The sequence below is a fragment of the Vespa mandarinia genome, chromosome 10 (genome assembly GCF_050613455.1).
Source record: "Vespa mandarinia isolate Hongniang chromosome 10, ASM5061345v1, whole genome shotgun sequence".
NCBI lineage: Eukaryota > Metazoa > Arthropoda > Insecta > Hymenoptera > Vespidae > Vespa > Vespa mandarinia.
In genome coordinates, this window is record NC_140819.1 from 735,333 (window position 1) to 758,180 (window position 22,848).

At 28.2% G+C, this 22,848-nt stretch overlaps 5 protein-coding genes across 11 annotated transcripts; 2 read left to right on the forward strand and 3 right to left on the reverse strand.

Annotated features, from left to right (window-relative positions):
• Positions 1-502: 502 nt before the first annotated feature.
• Positions 503-6,179, reverse strand: LOC118444775 (putative ATP-dependent RNA helicase DDX5). 3 transcript variants are annotated; one of them, XM_085659567.1, is made up of 7 exons: positions 6,131-6,176; positions 4,616-4,876; positions 4,309-4,546; positions 3,897-4,177; positions 3,320-3,813; positions 1,628-1,870; positions 503-1,524 (listed from the first exon to the last, which is right to left on the reverse strand). In XM_085659567.1, the coding sequence occupies exons 1-7, from the start codon at positions 6,136-6,138 to the stop codon at positions 1,199-1,201; spliced, it is 1,851 nt and encodes a 616-aa protein (XP_085515693.1). In that variant the 5' UTR covers positions 6,139-6,176; the 3' UTR covers positions 503-1,198. The 3 variants fall into 3 exon arrangements, with proteins under 3 accessions (XP_085515693.1, XP_035729269.1, XP_085515694.1); XM_035873376.2 differs by lacking the exon at positions 6,131-6,176 and adding an exon at positions 5,835-6,124 and having other exon boundaries at positions 504-1,524; XM_085659568.1 differs by having other exon boundaries at positions 1,425-1,546; positions 6,131-6,179.
• A 315-nt stretch (positions 6,180-6,494) lies between these two features.
• On the forward strand, positions 6,495-8,723 carry LOC118444794 (RNA-binding region-containing protein 3). The gene is made up of 6 exons (XM_035873427.2): positions 6,495-6,631; positions 6,763-7,242; positions 7,334-7,478; positions 7,543-8,049; positions 8,139-8,292; positions 8,373-8,723. The coding sequence occupies exons 1-6, from the start codon at positions 6,611-6,613 to the stop codon at positions 8,530-8,532; spliced, it is 1,467 nt and encodes a 488-aa protein (XP_035729320.1). The 5' UTR covers positions 6,495-6,610; the 3' UTR covers positions 8,533-8,723.
• A 304-nt stretch (positions 8,724-9,027) lies between these two features.
• Positions 9,028-13,711, forward strand: LOC118444797 (uncharacterized). Of its 2 annotated transcripts, XR_014982633.1 has the most exons (6): positions 9,028-9,393; positions 9,783-10,059; positions 10,160-10,443; positions 10,583-10,796; positions 10,873-11,141; positions 11,954-13,711. XR_014982633.1 is itself a non-coding variant. In XM_085659594.1 (5 exons), exons 1-5 carry the CDS (start codon positions 9,067-9,069, stop codon positions 10,920-10,922), a joined length of 1,152 nt encoding a protein of 383 aa, XP_085515720.1. In that variant the 5' UTR covers positions 9,028-9,066; the 3' UTR covers positions 10,923-11,923. The 2 variants fall into 2 exon arrangements, 1 of the variants encoding a protein (XP_085515720.1); XM_085659594.1 differs by lacking the exon at positions 11,954-13,711 and having other exon boundaries at positions 10,873-11,923.
• A 1,808-nt stretch (positions 13,712-15,519) lies between these two features.
• On the reverse strand, positions 15,520-22,481 carry LOC118444798 (uncharacterized). 2 transcript variants are annotated; one of them, XM_085659595.1, is made up of 4 exons: positions 22,364-22,481; positions 16,722-16,881; positions 16,339-16,560; positions 15,520-16,246 (listed from the first exon to the last, which is right to left on the reverse strand). In XM_085659595.1, the coding sequence occupies exons 2-4, from the start codon at positions 16,866-16,868 to the stop codon at positions 15,764-15,766; spliced, it is 852 nt and encodes a 283-aa protein (XP_085515721.1). In that variant the 5' UTR covers positions 16,869-16,881; positions 22,364-22,481; the 3' UTR covers positions 15,520-15,763. The 2 variants fall into 2 exon arrangements, with proteins under 2 accessions (XP_085515721.1, XP_085515722.1); XM_085659596.1 differs by lacking the exon at positions 22,364-22,481 and adding an exon at positions 16,947-17,078.
• Positions 16,869-22,501, reverse strand: LOC118444791 (uncharacterized). 3 transcript variants are annotated; one of them, XM_085659592.1, is made up of 12 exons: positions 22,364-22,501; positions 22,152-22,179; positions 21,774-21,843; positions 21,409-21,688; positions 19,719-19,929; positions 19,400-19,632; positions 19,023-19,312; positions 18,165-18,941; positions 17,769-17,876; positions 17,577-17,678; positions 17,188-17,491; positions 16,869-17,118 (listed from the first exon to the last, which is right to left on the reverse strand). In XM_085659592.1, exons 3-12 carry the CDS (start codon positions 21,836-21,838, stop codon positions 17,044-17,046), a joined length of 2,445 nt encoding a protein of 814 aa, XP_085515718.1. In that variant the 5' UTR covers positions 21,839-21,843; positions 22,152-22,179; positions 22,364-22,501; the 3' UTR covers positions 16,869-17,043. The 3 variants fall into 3 exon arrangements, with proteins under 3 accessions (XP_085515718.1, XP_085515719.1, XP_085515717.1); XM_085659593.1 differs by lacking the exon at positions 22,152-22,179 and having other exon boundaries at positions 22,364-22,499; XM_085659591.1 differs by having other exon boundaries at positions 22,152-22,369.
• Positions 22,502-22,848: the final 347 nt, after the last annotated feature.

A 22,848-nucleotide genomic window follows, 5' to 3' on the forward strand; every position in this document is an offset into this window, starting at 1 on the left:
TATTTTCGCTATTTTTCAAATTTAAGTTTTTATATAAATGATTCTTTTTATATTCTGGAGTAAAATAAATTAAATTTTCTATATACTTATTATAACAATAAATAATTTATATTACAATTTGTTTACAATTACGCAACATACAACAAAAATAATTAATATAAAAATTAACTTTTAAATGATGGAATAAAAACATTAATTTTTCTGTAATCAAATATAAAAAATAAAATTAATCATATTTAATACAAAATGAAAATAAATTCTATTAATTTTATCTTCATAATTATTATAAATAAAAAACGTGTAAATAAATACTCAATAATTTATTAAGAAAAAAACTAAAACTATATTATCACAGTTACAATGATATTAACACATTGTATTGTATTAAACAACAAATTTTGAATAAAGTTATGTTATCATGATATGACTTTTCAATAATAACAAAAATGTGTCTTTTATATTTAGAAGTTAAAAATATTAAATTGTCTATTAATTTTTATTATTTATCGCATAAATATATGTGTATAATATCCATGTTACATATAATATCCATAATTATCTGTCAGCATAGCTAACAAAATGATCTTTTTATAAGCAAGTCTTTGTCATAAATGAATTAATTTATACATTTTATAAACTTAAACAACTAAACTTCAATTTCAATAGCAACAAAATAATAATCTTTCAGTATACAATATTTTTTCATCTAGAATTTTTCTAAATTTATCATACTATACTTAAAAATAAACTATTAACAGAATAAACATTAGGCATTTACATTTTCGTAAAGGATTTAAAAGTAGGTTATTTCTAATATACCTACTGAAATAGTACTTACACCATTTCCTTCACAAAATGTAAACTCACTTAAGTTTTTTAACTTATAACATATTCGGTAATCCGTCTTATAATACCAATTATATCTTTTTCCCTGTTTTTTTTTTTTATATTTTTGATATACGGTATTATTAGTAATTAAAAAGTCACACAATATAATAAAATATTTGACTTAGAAACATACTATTAATTCTAGATAAATGTTTTACACATATCACATTTATCAATACTTTGCTTTCATGGGATCTATTTTATCTTGCAGCAAAGTACATTGTTTTTTACATAAATCGAACCACATGTGCTATAGAAATATACTTTACACTTTTAATAGCATGCTATCATTAATAAGTTTAAATTGGAATTAATACGCAGCACCTCTATATTGATAATTATTCCCATAATTATCATTACCTCCGTAAACTTGAGACATATTTTGACTATAACTTCTCTGTGTAGTATACCCATAACCAGTATTTGGACTAATTGAATTATTTTGTTTTAAGTTACTATAACTAGTATAATCTGATCCTGAGTAACCACTTGATCCAGATTGGTAAGAATTGTTAGAACGAATACTTCCTCGTCCTCTGAGAGTACCACTACCACGTCCTCCTCTACAATCAATATTTCCACGTCTTCCACCACTTCTGTCTAAACTTCCGGATGAACTACAGAAACGTTTAGCACCTAAAATTTGAATATACATATACTAATGTTATTCTAAATCAGTATTTGTATGTAATTAACTTTGAAATAAATAATACAACAAGACATATATATAAAAACACACTTCTGTTTCCAAAATTTCCTGATTTGGCCATTTCTGCCATTTCACTCAATCTTGGATTAATATTTTGTCCAGCTTCTCGTAGCACTTCTATTAGGTCTCCTGCATGTTTCATATTATGACTGGTGAAAAATGCATAAGCTGTTCCTGTTTGTCGTCTACGACCAGTACGACCAATTCTATGTATATAATCTTCTGATGATGATGGGTAGTCAAAATTTATTACATATTTGACATCATCCACATCTGTGAAGCAGGATTAATTAAAAGTAATAAAGCTGATGATATTTATAATGAATAAATAGATATCTTCATATGTATAGTTATAATTACAATATAAGTATTATTTCTGTTCTCGTTTGTTATTATTAAGAAAGTATAATAAAATAATAAGTTATCAAAGTAAAAAAATACACAATGATTACATTTATTACTTTACCTGTTCTTAATTGTACAATTAATTTTTAAGACATTTTATCACATGTCAGTAGTAGTGATTTTGTAAGACTTCTTTATTTGAACTGATCATCTTATAATATATCTTTTTAATTAAAATTAATTCAGACATTAAATTATTATATAATTTTACTTATTAAATATTTAATAATATTTATATGTAATAATTAGTATTATGTTAGAAATAAACTACATTTTCATAAAGTAATATGCAAAAGCTTTTAAATAATCAGTCAATAAAAGAAGTTTGAGAATCACCCACCTTTTGTCAGGTATTTCCGACGTAAAATCAGCAAGCGTAGTGCTGCTTGCTTTTTAAGTAGACCAATTTTTGTTGTTTCATTATGGAAATATATCGTTGGCCTAGAGATTAGACAGACACAGCGGTGGTGTCTGGTTTTGGGATAGAGGCAGCATTTTACGGTTTAAGCCTGAGTGCATTGAATTTATAACTTTTACATTTTAAATAAGAGGCACCAAGTACAAAGTTTCGAAAATGTACTTGAGAATAAGTTATGAAAATTATAATAATCAAAGATAGAATATATTATGTCTGTTTCTTCAAAAAAAGATTAATTACAATTCCTTTATAAGAAAATGTAATTTTCATATTGATTTATATAATATAAGATACTATTATGTTGTAGAATATATAATACTGTCATAAGATATTGTTATTATGTAACATGTAAACTATACCGTGAAGTACTAATCATGGTAAATTATAATATTTTTAGCACAAGAGTTAATAAGTATATTCTAACATAATAAAAGTAAAAAAGAAATTTAGATAATCACTGTGTCTGCCCAATACTGGCAGTACACCACATTGTGTTAGGGAACTCTGTGCCTCTGAAAAAGAAAAGCAGACAGACTTAGTGGTAGCTTGTGTGCATTTCAGAGCCCCACATTTAAAAGAAATTCATTCTTTACTTTTATTAATATAGTACAATGTAGTAAAAAATAATGTTGATATTTTTTGTATCTTTATTTTTTGTACTTAATTTAATGAACGATCTAATTAAAAAATATATAATTTTTAAATATATAAGGCTCCAAAATGTAGCTTAGAACAATAATCATAATGGTTCCAATGCATCACACATTGCTACACTCACAGCTGTCGGCCGGCCTTACTGCAATAACGCATCACTGGCTAATCCAATAAGTGTTGCCTATTCCCAGATGTATGCTACTTTACTATACCTACAAATGGATGATAAATTAAACTGTACACACCTAAACCTCTTGCAGCTACGTCTGTTGCAACTAAGATCGGTGCTCGTCCACTACGAAATTCCTGCAACACATGATCTCTTTCCTGTTGATTTTTATCACCATGAATGCTTAAAGCTTGCCATCCATCTCTTCTAATATTTCTTGTAATATCATCAACTTTTCGCTTTGTTTCTACGAATATTATAGTTTTATTTTCTTTTTCAGTTCCAATTTCTTGAAGTAGCCTATATAATTTAATATCTTTCTCAAATTCTTGACAAACATCTACAATTTGTACAATGTTATGATTGGCTGATAAAGTCAATGATCCAATATTAAGGTGGGTATAATCAGTTAGAAAATCTTCAGCTAAAGCTCGAACTTCTTTTGGCCATGTTGCAGACCACATCAATACCTGCCTGTCAGGTCGTATTTGTTCAATAATTTTACGAATTTGAGGTTCAAATCCCATGTCTAACATTCTATCAGCTTCATCAAGCACTAAATAAGTGCATCTGTTAAAATATCGTCAGAGGAAATGATGCATTTGTTTCTTTTAAAAAATAATTTGAAAAACAGAAATTCATTCGGTGTTTACCTGCGTAAATTTGTAGTTTCTCTCTCCAAAAAGTCAATAAGTCTACCTGGGGTAGCAATGCATATCTCAACACCTCTTTCTAAGTCATGAGCTTGTGGTCCTTTAGGTGCACCACCAAAAATACATGTGTTTCTTACAGCTGCCGATTCACCGAAACAATTAGCAACTTCTTGAATTTGTTGTGCAAGTTCTCTCGTTGGAGCCAATATCAATGCAATTGGACCATCACCTTTACTTAACCGTGGCTGATGTATAATATGCACAATTGCAGGTAAAATATACTATGAATAAAATAACACGTATATATAGTTTCCATAATAACATGACATTTCTTTCTGAGTGTTCGTAGGTAATTTAAGCATACTTTAATATTTCACATCTGTAATGAATTAAGACTCTTTATTTAGCTTACTCCAAGTGTTTTTCCAGAACCAGTTTGTGCAATTGCAACAAGATCTCTACCACTAAGCGCTATTGGCCATCCTTGTGCTTGAATTGCTGTAGGTTGTGAATAACCTTGTCTACGGATTCCTTCCATTACATAAGGTGGAAAATTACCTTCTTCAAAATACTGAATAGGATTAGGAACATTAACTCCTTTTACAGTTATTTCAGCATTTTCACGAAATTGTGCAACTTCTTCCTTTGATCTATTATCATGCATATTTTAATATGAGAAATTTATCAAAGGAATAATCTAGTCGTATAATAGAACATACCTGTTTCTAACAGCAGGATGTTCAATATAAAAATCCTTTCGTAATGGTTCTAAAGAGCGAGCATCCCAATTTACTTTCCTTAAACTTCCTCCAGGTTGTTTTCCCTTTAGTCCACCCCGTCCAGTACTAACACTACTTCCTCTTCCTCGTCCATTAAATCGACTATTAACATTTCCTCGACCATTATCACTACTTCCTCTATTACTTCCTCTACCACCACCTCCTCTGCGACTTCTGCCTTGATCTCTATCTCTGTTATACCTACATTATATATGAATACAAAATGAAATAAGAATAAAGTCTCATTAACATTAAAATTTTTTTTAACCATTTTAAATATATTATAAATATAAATCCTATAGATGAGATAAGAGATCAGAATGATAAATAAAAGATTATGATGGGATATCATGGTTATAATAATACTTTATATTTATTCTAGTGCAACACAATATAATTATGTTCTCCCAATTTTGTTAGAACTCTACAACTCTACACTGCTCTTTCAGCACTGACTACTCTTAATAACTGTAAGAATATCTTCATTCTAAGAGACTGGACCAAAAATAAGAAAATTCTGTTCTTTATAGAAGATTTTAAATGAAAAGTCCTTTCGGTTGATTGAATCTGTGCATTTGATAATTTATCGGTTCTAGATCTAGAATAATATTTATTTTCTTACGACCTAACAATAATTTCAACAATATTGCTTTGGGCAGAAATCCTATATAAAAACTAGTGCATGTTTTGTACTGTCACTAGCATTAGAAACAAAGGAATATTCCAATATTTATTTCAAGCCATACACAGTCTCTTTTCTCAGAATGATATGCCTTAGTTTTCCACATTCTATAATTTTATATATTTACTAAATAATTTATGAAGGAGCATTTATAAACACTGGTAAAAATATTTCTTGAAAATACTATTAAAAGAAAATCTGTAATTAAATGATTAAATTAATTATGTCATTATATCCTATTTTAAATTGAATGCATAAATCACATAGGTTTACTAAATACTAACTATACGATATATAAAATCGGCATTTCAATTATTGATTACTGATGGCTGCATTACGGTTCTGCGACAGATTCTAGATATAACGAAAAATAACGCAAGTCAAATATAATTCGAATATTTCATGTAAAACTGATTAAAGCTATTTTTCAAGGAATCATTTTTTTAACAAAAAACCGAATTGACATACTGTACTTACATATAGAAATCCAAAAATTTCTACCGCGGCAAGCAACAGATTAATTCACCTTTGGAGAAAGTCCCGTACAAAACGAATCGATAAATTGCTACCAGCAAATAAAGATGAATATCAACGATTTTATGAACCTCACCAAGTTTTAATCGTTAAAATGGACTTTAAAGAAAATGTTTCGATAGTTTATAAAATCGTGAAGATTGATAAACGAAAATGAGATTATTTTTGTGTTAGCCGGTGAATTACTCAGATCAAATTGACAAGTGAACTTCCGAAAGTAGTTCCGTGTAAACTGTTACCATGACATCGCGGCGGAGTAATACACTGATTCACATTCGTGAGTCTTCTTGAAATCCATATTTCCCAATGTTTGTCAGAGATAAAAGATGGCGCTCAAGCATAGAAAGTGTTTGTTGACTGATTTTGAATCATATCAATTAATAAAATTATTTTTAATTGTTTTCAATTGTTTATTTCAAATTTAATGTAAAGATTTTATATGATATTTTTGTCATTCGTTGTAAATTAAAAATCTTATATTCATAGCTTAATTTTTATAATCTCTTATTGAACAATTCAAAATTGCCGCTTATTAAATCGTTCATTGATGCCGCTATATTCTTACGTATTAATGCTGCTATATTCACATTAATCTATGCTGTGAAGCTAGGCACATAAATTAATACATATTTGGTCTATGTATGCGGCGTAGATAACTTTGCAGAGTATACAACTTTTATGAACATTAGAGATGTATTCTTCATATTTTTGAAGTCATAATGTCATCTGAAACAAATCATGTTAGTGATTTCAGTTCTTTAGAAATAATTATGATAATATATAATTAAATCTAACCATATCTCTTGTATCTAACCTATCGTAAAAAATGTAATAAATATACTATAGATGAATTTTTCATTCGTATTTTTAGATATTTGATACTCTCAAAGTACTTCATTTACCATCTTATCTTTCTGATCAGCGACGAAATGAATTATTTCAAAAATATGGTGCTATAAAAACACGTACGTTACGGCCTTCTAGTAAATATACTATAACTTTTGTAAAGTTTCCATCACATAGTGCAGCAAATGAAGCACTTTTACGTTTACATCAAATAAAAGTCAGAGGACAGTACTTATCAGTAGAATTTGCTAAAAAATCTATGCCAATACAATTTTCTGAAAATGAAATTCATTATGGAGATATTATGAAGGATGAAATACATAAAGAAACAGTTAATAAATCTCATTTTCAAGCTTTTTTAAAACGGTTGTATGGAGGATCAATGAATCAAATTTTTACACAGCCACCTCCACCAAATATAAAATATAAATATGCACCACCAACAAAAAACACTTTGTTAAGAATAATTATACAATTATTGAAAGAACCAGCTTTTTATACTCAGGTATCGTAATTCATTTAAAATCTTTATTTTGTGTATTATCAACATTTTATTGTTAATATTTTTATTATTATCATTTCATGATACATTTAAGGTGTTACATTTAATGAATAGAATGAATTTACCTCCACCATTTGAAGAACTAGAAGCAGAATTTCCCATATTAAAAGAAATTTATGATATTGAATTATATAAAGATATTTTAGGCGAAGATATATTTGAATCAGTAAAAGGGAAAGGTAAGTAATTTTAAATTTGAGATATTTAACTCTTAATTTAGTTTTCTATTTCTTAATGCATTAGGTTTTTCACAAAATAATAAGAAAGAAAAAGAAACTGATGAAGAAGAATCTGAAATAGAATCTGATGAAGATACTAATGTTAAATCCTTACAAAATGTACCTATAAAAAGGAAATGTCTACAATCTAAAAAACGATTAAAAATTCCTAAATTTATTAATCCTGCAAAACAGCCAACAGCACTTACTTCTATTCAAAAAACAATCAGACCAGAAGACATGTTTGAGTCTGTACAGCTTGGTGAATCTAAAAGTTTAAAAATTGAATTGAAAACCGTTGACAAATTATTAGAAGGAGTGGATGTTTTATCTGAACATAAGCGTGATAATATTCTAGAAACACAAAGTGGATTTGGATTAATGTTTCCTACCAAGAATATTGAACATGCAAAACAAAATATAAAACATTTTTGTGAAGAATCTCTTGAAAAATCTTCTGAACAACCACTTGAAAAACCTTCTGATTTTATTACAAAAGAAGAATTAGCATCAAACAGAATATCAATTAATGGTAAGAATATATTTCTAATCTTATCTGTCACTTATACAATAATAGAAACTTTGAATAAATGAACTATTTCTATTCTATATATCGCATAGATCAAAGACTTCTTCCTGTTTTCAAAAATTATCATGCTGGAAAACCAACAAATCGATTGTATATAAAAAATCTTGCAAAACAAGTTGAAGCAAATGATTTGCACTATATTTACAAGAAATATGTAATACCAGGATTACCAAATACTGAACATGAGTAAGTTGTACAATATATGTTTGATTTAATATAATTATATACCAGATATATATTTTAATCATAAAAATCTATAATCATAGATATAATGTTCGTCTCATGCAAGAAGGTAGGATGAAAGGTCAAGCATTTGTCACATTACAAAATACGGCTCAAGCACAGTTGGCTGTACAAGAAACTAATGGTTATATTTTAAAAGAGAAGCCTATGGTTGTACAGTATGCTAAAGTATCAAATAGCTAATATATATCATACATATATCTCACAGGATGTTCCTTTTTGTATTTATAATTATCTGCCCTTGTATATTATTCTTTATATCCTTTTTTTTTATCTTGAAAATTGTAAATAATAATTTTACTCTAGAAAAAAATTATAAACCAATATCATTTTGGGTTAAAAATTTTTGTGAGATCAATAAACTTTTCTGTTACGCGATTTTTAAAATTCTACGGAGAAACAATCAAATTGAAGATTTATTATATATATAACAAAGAAATCAGTAAATATCATTGACACGTTAATAAATTAAATAAAAGTATTAATTAATATATAAGAGTTGCTCAGATAAAAACAATTATGAGAGTATGTTTCGAAAACTTGAGGCAAATAAAATAAAATTTTTTGCATGACTGACGTAGTGGTACGTCAGAGCCGCGTCAGCGTAGGTTTGTGCCCGCCTGGCACAATGGCATCGAATAATTGTACAATCAGCCAGTAGAGTACGCTGAAGTTACGTTTCTTTGCCTGATCACATTTATAAAATATCGTACATGTATGCGCGCGCGTCCATTGTCCGGTTCACCGACCACCATCCGTCTCAAACCGTACACGGAGCCTATAGTATACCCCGATTCATCGCCGTCCCATATCTTTTCTTCCTTTCATTGCTTTCGTGTACTCGTTAATAATCCTGAAAACACGATGGACGTCACCCTTTTGCTTCAACATTCGCAGTACGCAATACCAATTGGAATTGTTCTAATTTGTGCCATCCTCGTCTTTGCTTTTGGTTTCAAGAAGGCCGAGCAACCACCATTCGCTCAACTTTCCGACGTGGACCGGAAACTTAGCAACAAAAAGCGCGGTAAAACCAAAGATAAGGTCGGTAGAAAATTCAAATTATTTCTATTATTTAAGATACTATTATTTTTCTTTTTGATTTACGTCTCGTGTGTTGTTTCGACGATTTTAAGTCGCCATATGGTTGGTTCGCTGGTTGGCGGCGAGTAGACGCGTGCGCACACATGTATAATAATCAGCTGGTTTAGTTGAAACAGTTTGTATACGTGTACGATGTCTATCGAGTGTATGACGTAACAATATATACTTCGAAATGTGATTAGTTTTATTTGTGTTTCACTATAAATTTGCTCTTTATTATTTAAAATTTTTTTCTTCTGGTACATTTAATAAATATCTTCACTGATATACAATTAAAAAATTTTTTTATTTAACAATATATAAATATACGATTTTGTTATCTCTTTCAGAAAGCTAGCAATGGTCAAGTAGCAAGTGAGAAAGCAAGTCCACTTAAGAAAACTGTGGTATCAAAAACAGAAATTTCATCAAAGAAATCTACATCAAAAGCAGATGAGATAGATAGTAAGTCAAAGGAAAAGAAACAAGAAGATAATAAAATCTCTCTTAAGAAGGAAAAAAATCAAATTGATGCAAAAGATGTAAAAGAAAATAAAGTTGAACAAACAAAGAACAAGAAGAATTTGAAAAATTTAGTTCAAGAGAAACCAGTAGACTTTGATGATGGTAAATATTATGATATTATTTCTTAGATTTATAAACTAAACAATCTGTAAATATTTTTGGTATACTTTGTATATAAATTAATATGTGTATATAAATATAGGAGATTGGGAACAAGCATACTCTAGAAAAGATAAAAAAAATAAAAAAAAAGAAGAGGAAAGCCCTTCAAAGAAAGGAAAAAAAGCCACGAAAAAGGCTGATATAATTAATGAAGCTGCAAAACAGAAGGAACTAGATAAAGGTGAAGTTAAAGATAAAGTTGCTAAAGAAACAGAAAATAAAGAATTGAAGGAAAAGGATAAAAAAGAAGTAATTCTTACTCCAATTTCCACTGACAAGATAATTAAGGAGAAAGAATCAGAAAAGGAAGAAGAACAAAATAAGGTATGATATTGGTTATATATTTTTTCTGTTAAATAAGTAAAATCAATAGATTTGTCATAAATAAATAATATAGATATGTAAATACAATATTAAAGATATTTTATAAATAAGATAATTTATATATTTACTCATTATACAGACTGAAAAATCAGAAAAAGAAGAAAAGAAAAGTACCAAATCAAAAAAGAATAAAAAGATTTCTGAAGAAGAAAATACACAAGTATCAATAGTCTCTACAGCAGAAATAAATACTAAATCTGTTGAAAATTCAGTGCAAAAAAAGACAGATAATTCTGATCTTAAAGTGGAACAAACACGGGAAAAAAATACTTATGCATCGGATGAATCAGGAGGTAATAAAATCTTATGTAATTATTTGAGTGTTAAAGCAACTTTTATTAATGCACTTTATTACATATGTTTAAACAGATGCAAAATTGCAGAAAAAAAATAAAAAGAAGGCTCGGAAAGATAACTAAGGAAAGTCAAATGGAATGATAAACTTCTTTTACTAAGAAGAAATGGAGTGAGAAACCTACTTGATTCAAAAAATATGCATTGCTTTGAACAAGATGGGTGCTTTTCAAGTGACTTATTAATCAACCGGCTGACCAAATCGTTCCTCATCTTTGTATATAATATTAATTGGATTAAGTTCTTTAAGCGAATACAGTTACATATAGGACTCATGACATCAGGTGCGTACATAGCATTCATAAAAAGACTTCTTAAATATTCCCACTTTATTTTGACATGTCCATTGTAGCCACCTTATAACTGGGGTATCACTGCCTTGCATTTAATGAAAGGGGCATAAGTCATAGTTTTTGACATAGTGTAATTACACAAGATAAATTATTTTAACATGATATATGTTTATAATAGCACATTACATCTCTCTTGATCTGTAGAGATATATCATGGCTTTAGAAGCAAAACAGTTTACATAGTTAGAATCTAGTACTTATGCCATTTTATTTTTTAAGGTAAACGTATAGTGAATATTTTATATAAGAAAACTTTAGTTTGCAATACTATATAAATATGTTCATTAATTTTTTTTATTAGTTCACTACAGTTACTAATCATTTATTTATATTTCAAATATTGTAAGCCAAAATGTAGAAAGTATAAAATATTCTTCAACTTGTCATTATATAGGACAATCTCTTAAAAGAAAAACATACAGAGATTTATTAAAGACATATTTTCCTACATAAAGGATAAAAAATTACTTTTGTTAATATTATTACTTAATATTAAAAGAAATATCTGTGGATCTTCTTCTGAATTTTAAAGAAGTTTATATATTTTTAAAACAGTAAATATATCATATTAACTTAAAACTAAACTTATACTTAGCTTCAGATAAAAATTATTATTTTTAACTTCTCTAAAAAGTTATAAAATTTTATTGAAATTGAAGATATAAATTTTATAGAGATTCTTTCTATTATCAGACAACTTATTAAAATTTAACTACATTTAACAAATGTTTTTTTTGTACTAGAATGTGATGCTGATTACAAATAAATTTATAATAAGTGTGTGCCAAGCACTAAGAAATCTATACAATCAAGTTACAGTAAAATCCATTTGGAAATACTGTCCAAATAGTGTCAATAGTTTTTATGTACTATTGGACAATACTTAAAAAATCAATCATTAAATTATAATATAGAAATTATATTTGTGAAGGAAAAATGGTTGGTAAAAAATAGAAAATATATATGTTATTGAAAAAAAATTAACTGTAAATATACAAATTATTGTTATAATAATATTCTGGAAAAAAATTTAAATAAGCAATATGGGCCTAGCAAACTTTGATTTTCTGAGTAATTCAAAGTTCGTATTCACATATCTCATTTTATATTACATTTAAATAAACATAATATATTTTTTACACACAAAGTAAAATTTGATCTATGATAGATAAATTGAAATATCAGAATACAGACTTGGATTGAGGCTTAATTTTCAAATTATTATTTGTTATTACAGTGGATCTCAGATAATAGTTTTATTTAAATACTTTGATAGAATGATAATAATGATATTCAATGGCTTTGCTAAGTCCACATGTGCGTAAATCACAGTGCTATAAATTATTTATAAAAATATAGAAATTGTTTTTATATATGTACTTGTGAAAACTAAATTAATTTTTCATGCTTTACATTGCTACAATATATTAAAATATATCTAATAACAATTGGTACAAAATCTGGAGCAACAGATTATTAATGAGTGTGGTTAAAGTTTTATCAGATATATATATTTTTTTCATTATTATCCATGTACATCATTTTAATGAGCTTTTATATTATGGCTCATATAAAAATGGATAGATAAGTATTTTTTAAATATATCAGAATCTATTTGAAAAAATGCTTTTATGCAAAATGTAATTAATAATTGTTTCATTAATATATAAAACAGCATGCTCTGTATAAACGCAAAAATACTGATGATAGTTATGTATAAAGATAAATGTGTTTATATAAAGATAGATGGATTAGAGATATATATATTATATATTATAAGTCTTATTTTACATAAAGTGCATAAGCAGCTTATATTTTATTAAAAAACAATACAAAATGCGAAAAAGTATATTATTTGCAGCTATCAATTAAAAACATATTAATTATTATAATTATTGTAGGCATTAATTGCATATTTACATTTATTCTACATAATTCATATAAACGTTATTTAATAATGTTTATGATAATTTCGAGTTCTGTTGAAAAGAGTAATAGAGAAAAATTTGAAGCATATATCTGATGAAATCTTGTAATAACCATTTTGTATATCTCATCTTTATGGTCTGAACATGCATAATGGAACCATTAATGGTTCTTCATGTTTAGCAAAGGGTACCTTATTATATATATTTTTTTGATAAATATAAAAATAGAATACACGAAATAGAAAAATATTTCCATTTTTGTGTTTTTTAAAATATCAGTAATTACAAGATCTTTTCTGTAGTATAATAAGAATTATTATAATTTCATCACAATATTTTTTATAATTGAGATATAAAAAAATTGTAGTATGTTTCTCTTTATATAGTATTGATAAATGTTTAATCTTTCATATCATATAATCAATGTATAGCTAATTAACGTGCCAAACAAAAAATATATAGCTATATGTTATATTTTTCTAAGAGTAAATCTCATAAAAGAACTGGTATTATCTACAATGTATATTTTATGATCTTTGGAAGTACCATTGTTCTATTATTTGATATAGTGTATACACAATTAAATATGGCTTTTTTTAAATTGCTTTCGTAATTTCATTTTTGTTTTGCTTAATATTTCTGTTGTAAATGCTAACTGTGTGTTTTTTTATTTACTTTGTTTGTATAAAATAATTATTAATGTACTTAAATATTTTCCATTAATTACTAAAAAATATTACATTGATAAATCATACATTAAATGGTTTTTGTTTGAAATTTTGAGATAATTAAATTATAAAATAATGCAGGCAAAAGTATATATAGAAAATAAATGCTCTTTGTGCATATGTGGATATTCTTTTTGTATAATTTTCTTGTAGTAAAATTAAAAAATTTAAAGAACTTTATTAATAAAATTATAATTACTGTAAATAAAGAAATAATATTCAAATTGTACATATGTATATTAAAAATAATTTTCTGATTACAATTATATGTGCAATCGTCATTTAAAATTATAGTGATAATTTTTAATATCTAGATCTAAATGTTTACATCGATATAATATAAAACGTGACGATGAATTTAATTGGTATCTGTTTAAGCATTCCAAATTTTATTTGTGAACAACTGTTTTACACATGTTTATTCATATTGTTTTTGCAGTACTAAGTGCTTTTATAGTAGTTTATAAATAACTTGCATTTTTTTGAATTGTAGAAATAATTTTATGAGATTATGAATATGTTTCATAACTTTGTTATAAGACATTTTAAAAAGAAAATTATTGTAAAAATAAAGGAGCTCTAAGTGTATGCTTAGTATTTTTATTACTTTCAATTAATATAAAAAAGTTAAAAAAAAACATAATTTACGTATTTAATTATATGTATATTTAAGGCAAAGAGAAAAAAGTTGTACGTCATAATATGATTTTTCAACAACATAACGCTAGAATATATAATTTATCTTACTTAAAAAGTCTAATAACTGGAAACTTGCTACAAATATATCGTTACAGCTATTTTTATTATGGCTATAGCAGCAATATAAATATATGCATAAATATGTCATGTAAAGTGCGTGTTTATTACTTAAATATTAGATTAATAATCACTAGTTTTTGATTTAATATTCAAATCAATCAATTAAATAAAATAATAATGAAATGTTATTATAAGAAATCTATGGAAAATTATAATTTAAGAGAGATATTCTGCTTCCTAATCTTGTATTTTATTCTTAGTTCGAAACAAAAAGAATATTTAACTATATGGCAAATATATCTATTAAAATTTGAAGATAAGCTTATATTTCTATGGTGATAAAAAGGGAGTCTTATTGAATGCCCTTCGTTTTGGCAGCAGAAAATTTCTCCAATGTAATCGTGGTTTTGTTTGTGATACTTCCGTAAAATGCGCAAGGAACATGAGTTACTGTGAAGTAGAACAAAGAGGCAGATAATGATAAATGAATAAAAATTATATTTTTCCAGCATATAATTGGGTTTTTATTATTCCTTTATGCAGTATCATTGTGCGATATTACGCGCATTTACATATTTATACCGATAGTAATGATTTTCATATATATGATTTGTAATATATTTATAATTTATTATTCATATCTTTGTGTTTAAGCAATTATGCTACTGGTGTAAATTGAAACTATGAAAATTCTAAGATCATTGAAATTACCTATTTTCAATGCGAATCTTTTACTACATACAATTTTATTTTTTATTACATACACCTAGAAATTTATTATTTGTTTCTAAACAAAAGTTTGAAGTAATTATAAACGTTATTATACATATATTAAATATAATATTAGCACATGAATAGCATTAAATGTGGAAATGTATGTACATATGGGGCTTATGAACTTTTTATGATCGTATATAGTTTTTACTAAATGTACGATTTATATTACTGTATACTTTTATAAAGTTTTCATATTTAACTACTATCGTTAGAAGTATATATTAAATCTATTTTTATGATTTAATTATATTTCTGTTAATTTTTTTAATGAACTTGAACAAATGTATAAAAAAAAATATGACAAGGAAAAGCTTGGAAGAACTTTTATATGGGAAATTATTTGTTGTCTTTATAATGTCAATCATTTGTTCGATTGACTTTTTTTCCGATATTTAGTGCATTTCCTTTTAAATTGTCTTATGGGTTTTACAGATTTTTCGATATCACTCTCGCGCCTATTATTATTTTTACTTTCCATGCTTTTACTTGTAAGCTTTCTTGTTTTATGGTGAATCAACAAACATACACTTTTTCTGGGTGTTTTACTTTTCGTTTTAAGTTTTTTCCTTTTCTGCTTTTTAGGACAATTCATGTTAGCGATAATGGCTTCTGTATCGGCAGAGATCTTCGTCTTAGATTGTTGAGTCAGAACAGTGATTCGAACGTACGAGTCATACAAAATATCGCCGCAGGTTTCACCAAAACAATATTCTTCGCCACATTTCCCGCAAATTTTAACGCTACTTTCAATAATCCCAGCTCGATTTTTATTACGTCTTATTGGACTTATAAAGGAACGTCGTTCTTTTATGCGAGTTTTTGCTTCTAACTTGCCCATTTCTACCTGCAAATAACAATCATACTTTATCTAATAAACGATTTCAGTTTCATAGATTCATACTACAGTTTCATGATAGTTAATACATAAAGGATTACCAATCTTGAAAATAACTCTTCATCTTGGCGAAGTTTCGGTCTAATCGGCGTAAGCATTCTCCAATCGATAGCAACTTGTTGTAATTCGTAAAGATTTAAATTTTTCATATCGGGCGGTATAGGATCTCCATATGTCCATTCTCTTTCAATAGCTTTCAATTCTTTTTTGGTTGCTTTCCAAGAAAATTCCTTATCACGTACTTTGGTATCTTCTTTTTTTACCTTAGTGTAACAATACAAATCATAGTAATAATGAACAAAAAAGTGAAATCATATTATTATATTCGATATATTTTATCAAATATCAGGTGCATATATTTTTATAAGAATAATAGGATTTATAGATAAATAATTACGATTAACTTTGAATATTATAAACAAACCTTTTCTGATTTGATCTTAAATTCTGGACAATGTTCCAACAATTGTCTGAATTCCTCTTGAGAGTTACATGTCGCTTTACTTAAGTCCGGTATTAAATTAGCATCTTTTTTATCGTCCTTTAAAAGATCATCTAACTCGAACGCCATTATAATTTAATATCTGTAACGCGAAAAGAATGCCTCATATCTTTATATCTTCATTTCTATTTTCATTTTATATCTTACTATCTCATATTCTTTATAATCTACACAATCGCCCTCTACGAAAAAAGAAAGGAAACAAACAAAAGAATGTTTTAATATGCCCATGATTTTGATTATATTAAAAGATTTCCGATGTAGTTGGTGATACCAAACTTCTATCGGGATCCCATTCTATTTGTTTCATCAAAAGACCCTGAAAAATTATAAATTCTTAAATAACAGTATTTTTAAAAAACACAAACGCATTATATTTTCAATATACATTTCTTAAAGAATTTAATTTCTCCAAAATTTCACGTCCGCACCAAATATTAGACTGCTTATTTTCTGGCTTTTCTTTGATTTCATTCATATGATTAATATCGAGTAAATGTTTATGATTTCTATCGTTTGGGCTAGTTTCAATATTAATTTTTCCATTTCGATCAATACGCAGTGGTACAATAGAATTAAGACTGTCTATTGATAAATCGGCGTTGTAACTATCCACCTTTAGTTTCCTTCTAATTGAATTTCGCATTTTTATTTTTGCATTTATCGGTTTCCTTCGATCGAGAGATGGTGATCTATATAAAGATTTAGAATTAATTTAATAGAAATATAGAAAAGTACAAATATTATCTATGAATTAGAGAAAAACAATTTTTATACCTCGATCCTTCATCACTAGATTCAACTTGATGTTTTCTCAAACGCAATCGTCTCTGATAATGCGGATCTTTTTCACTTTGCGTTCTATATCGCGTACCTGGTCTGTAAATCAAAATTGATCATACATTTGTTTCTATATAGATCTTTTGTAATCGTTAGTTGAGTAATTAAATGCTCTGATTTGCCTTGTACCTGTTGGCATTCCAACGTGGCCTCGACTCGATACTTGGTCGGGGCTGAGATTTAGACCTTGCAAATGTTTTGGTCGGAAGTTCTTCTGCTTGATATACATTCGTTGACCTTTCGATAACATGATGTAAATTAATGTATTATTCGATAACAAGATGTAAATTAATATACTATTAAAATAGATTTTCACAGACACATACGTAGTAACGCGTAGAAAAAAAAAGATATAGATGGTTACTTTTGTTTCTTTCGGTAATTCCGTAATATTTCACAAAAAATGATCGTCTTGAAAGAAAATAAGAATAGTAGTTACCGCCTTGGTATTATGCATTATAGAAGAATAGCTTCCATGAATTTACTGTTGAAGCGTTTCGCGATGTCGAACTTGGATCGACTCACTTTTCTACGTCTCTTCTGTTTGCATTGGTTGTCTCCTTCCGTTCCTTAATCGATCCATCCTTTGTCGATGATTCTTGAATCTTCTCACGAATATCTTGAAGATCACTTTCGATATCGGTCTGCGTACCAAAATCTCGACCAGAAGTCATTCTGTATTTGCTGGGTGTGAGTAGTCGATTTTCAGTAATCGTTGGTGAGATTTTCGAAGAACTTTTAGCCAGAATTGGGCTTCCTAGATTCTTCATTAGAACATCTAATCCCAAAGATAATACTGATTCATTTTCCGATTTTCTCGGACTTGGAGTAACAACCAAATTTACTAATTGCAGATTAGCTTTTTTAAGTAACTCCGAGTCTTCCAATCTTCCACTTAAAACGATCGCCACGTCCTTACTAATTGGAACTTGCACAGAATTTATTTCTTCCATGGTACCTTTCGATTTCTCCATATGAACGATTTTCTCTTTTTCATGATTAATTTTTTTCTCACTAATTTCTTTTGCATCTTTTGAAATTTGCGATTCATTACAACAATTATCCAAATGTTCTTGAGACTTATCATCTGTGCAATTTTTTACTGTATATTGTTTCGTTTTAAACTCGTAATCTTTGGATGAAGGATTTAGCATCGTTTCTTCCATTTCGATACGTTTCCGACGATTCTTTTTTTCTTCTTTTGCTGAATTCTCTGCCGCTTGAAGAATTTCGCGCATTGCTTCAGCCTTCTTTAATTTCGCCTCTTCCTTTTCTTTTAATTTTCTTTGTTCCTCTTCGAATCTTCCAAAATACGATATACACTTTTCGCAAAATATAACAAAATAATGATAATAATAATAATTAATATATTTATTATAATACCTTTCTTTTTCCTTATCCCTTTCTCGCTTAATTCTTTCTTCTTCCAATTGTTCCTCCCTTAATCTTCTTGCTTTTTCTTCCTTTCTTTGTCTATCTTTTTCCTCGAGTTGCTGTTTTATAGCATTTTGAAGTTCAAGAGCTTTCTGTCTCCTGACTTCTCGTTCTTGTAGAATGTTTGCATCAACTGGTATGTTTTGACCACGAAGATAAGTTTTAGTAGTCTCGGAACCGGTTGATCCAGTAGTTGAACTATCTGGACTGCTTGCACTATCGTGATTAATTACTAATACCTAATAATAAAAAAGTAGTTATATTATATATATAATAAAAGAAAAAAGAAAACTAATTGATGAGAAAATTCTTATAATATCTATTACTTGACTCGACTGATCTAATCTCGAAAGCCAAGATGGTGGCGGTGGCGGATCTCCTTTTACACTATCTTGTCCCCAAATGCTACCCCATCTAGGTCTATTTATTAATTCTCCAGCTCTTCCATCCAAAAGCCTCCTTGATGATGGTAATGAGTTATCTGGTGTAGTGTAATAAGGATTTTGCCAAGTTCTTTCCATTGTGTCCGTTTCAGAATCTTTACATCCTGGTATGAGTCCTTAACAGATAGAAACAATAATAATATCGAAGTAAATAAAAATAATTTAATATATTGTTTATATATTAAAAATCAATCTTTCTTACGCCGAGATTCCGGCAATGGTACATCGATGGAATCGCTAGCGTACCCCGAAGTTTCACCCTCGCGTTCTTCGCCTAACAAACCGTAATGGTGTAACGATTCGTTCTGGTTTTCGTGACGATCATTCGATCGATCCTGCTGTTGCGACTGTTTTTGTGGCTTATGAAACTGGTGGTAATGGGACTCCTTGCCGTCGAAGTCACGTCGTTGTTCCTACAAGAACAAATGAAAATGTTGTACCTTTAATATTTTATAGACATGAAAAATGATTAACTCTTTCGCGTGATTTACTTAAACTTATCTAGCAAAGTGATTTTCATATGATTTATAATCTTGCAAATTCACATGTATCGATTATACAAAATATCAACCACAATCGCGTGTAACAGGAAAACGGATATTGCGTGACGGACGGCTTCGTCCATTGTGCTTTTTATGGATATTGTAATGTGGCATCCAAATAAATCTATCATACATCTAACGTATCAGTTTGTGACAAGAACATATAGCTTGTCGAGGATTCTCCAACTTGTACTAATACATATGATTTGTTACATCGATAACATTTGAATATTTTAATGCGTAAAACATGTAAGACATTTTATTAAAATCTACTTTAAAAATATTCTTTTATATTTCCTTGAATAATATCAATCAAATATTAAATTTGTTATAGTCATGTAAAAAAATGAAGAGAACGAGCAAACAAAAATAAAAGGGAGTTCCGTAAAGTTAGAATATATCATGACATTATTCGGGTCGGCGAACCTTAATTATACGATAAGGATCGATTTGCCAGAGTGCCTTACTTTTACTTTTACTTCGTAAAGACGTAACGATCGTGTTTCGTAGTTATTGACCCAGTAGGATGTAATGGTTATAAATTCAATTTGTCTCTTAAGTGATACATCTGACAATTTTGTGTCCTGACTTTACATGGAAGTGTATAGACTAGATAGTTACCCCTTAGACTCAATAATTTATATTTCTTTAAAATATTAAAAGTAATCGTTTATATGTAAATCGTTTATAAACTTTTTACTTGAAATAAGACTTTTATTATTTAATAATTGGATTCGTCATGTTATATTGATTTAAAAATGTATTTCTTAAAACTTAGGAAATTTTTTATTTCTTAGAATTAATTAGGACGTATTATATCGTTCTGAGAATATCGCGTAGGTAACTCAAGGATTTTTAAGTGACTATCTATAGGTAGTATATATCAATTAAGCAAATAGATCAAACACATTTCTTTTAAATCTATGTCATCATCGTTAATTTCATAATAACTATTTTTACAACTTCTGCGGGTTTGTATTTATATCATAAATAATATGCATGAATACATCTTTAAAAAACCTAAACTATTCTGTAATATATCCACCTTTTGGCTTATTTGATTTTTTCTTGGTCACTTCCATCTAAAATGACTTATTCTTCCTAAACTAAGATTGTTATTAACAATTGCGAGTTTCTCCACACCAAAAACAGACTTTTAGTGCTCGACGATCAATCGACAAGAATTCAACCCTTAACGGTTTAAAAACAGTAATAATAAACGAGAAAACAGTTTCCCTAAAATACGCTCGTACAAATTTAATGATCGTTATTCTTGATTGACATTATCTTCATAAATTATTATGTATGTAAACACTAAGTATAAAATCAATAACATTTCAAAATACTGACCTGATATAAATATTGTTGCTGATCTTTATTATAAATTGGTGGCAAACTAGGACTTCTGCGTCGAATACGTGATATTTCTCTGTGATCATTAAGATTAATTAAACTACCACTGGAGTAATCGAAACTTTTCAAATTCGTAGTAACGTTTCCGGTACAATCCGTTGATAAGGCTTTTAAGTTCACATTATTTCCGTAATGACTAGTTGCACGAAAGGGTTGCGATGATATCTGTTTGTCTTTTGAATCGATTAAAGACAATCTTGAGCCAGTTGCATATGTGCTGTATTAAGTATTTTGATAAATTATTTAACTTGCTATTTCATTAATATACGCGATCAATTATAATTCAATTATTTAATATTTACCGAACAGTTGTGCAGATAGTATCATTGTGCTTCAGCGTACCCCAATTTCCACCAAGACGTGCCATTTCTTCTACAATATATAAACACAAAGATAAGTGTAAGTGAAACAAACATAAGTTTACATTAATTAGTAATGAAATATTTTAACAAAACTATTAAAGTGTTATATCACAAAAACATTTTTTCAGTGCATCGAATATAGATAGTTCCCAACTTTACGAATTAATTCGTTTCGATCTCTTTGGATCATAAAATGGAAATTATCATTAATTGTAAAAAAAATTATAAGTAATTAATAATTATAATAAAACCAATTAAAAAATGCGTAATCAATCTTTCCTTAGATTGATCCTCCCTGATAGTCAAGGATAGACATACCTTTTTCCTTCGCCCACTGAATCCTCTTCTGTTCTACCAAAGTCGTCCTCGCGTTCATCATCGATGCGTAACATCGATTTCACGATTGACATCGAAGAAGAAGCGCGCGCGTTTGATGAAATGATGATATGAATGGAGCGAAAAATGATGAAAAATTTCCTAATATCATCCAAACTCCTAGAGAGATTTGGATAATTGGAAATATATCCTACCTAAGGTATGTTCCTACGAAGATAAAAGCAGAGTATGTAGTTTGGTAGCAATAGCAGACAGGTAACTTCCGGAGAGAACTGAGGATGGACGACATTAACGTCGTCTCGTGAGTTCATCACAGGTCGTGTCAATATTTGTGACTGCGGTAGCCTCGTAAGACTGAACTGGGTTTACTTGCCATTGATTTATATATACTTTGTGCTCGCATACCATCGAGTCAACTTACATGGGCACAATTCGATCGTTCCCTGTTTCCATAGGAACTGTCGTAAAATCAACCGCGTGATATTCAGCGCGTTACTTTTTCTCAGGGTCGATAATATTAATTCTCAGTATACGATAAGGGATAATGACCTCCACAGCTTTTTTTTATGGTTAGAGAATAGTATTTATAGCGGAATGCAACAGCTTCAATGTCAAGATCGGATATTCAGATTATCTTTTTCTTCTCTTTTTATCTATCGATTTCTTTTTTTATATTTCA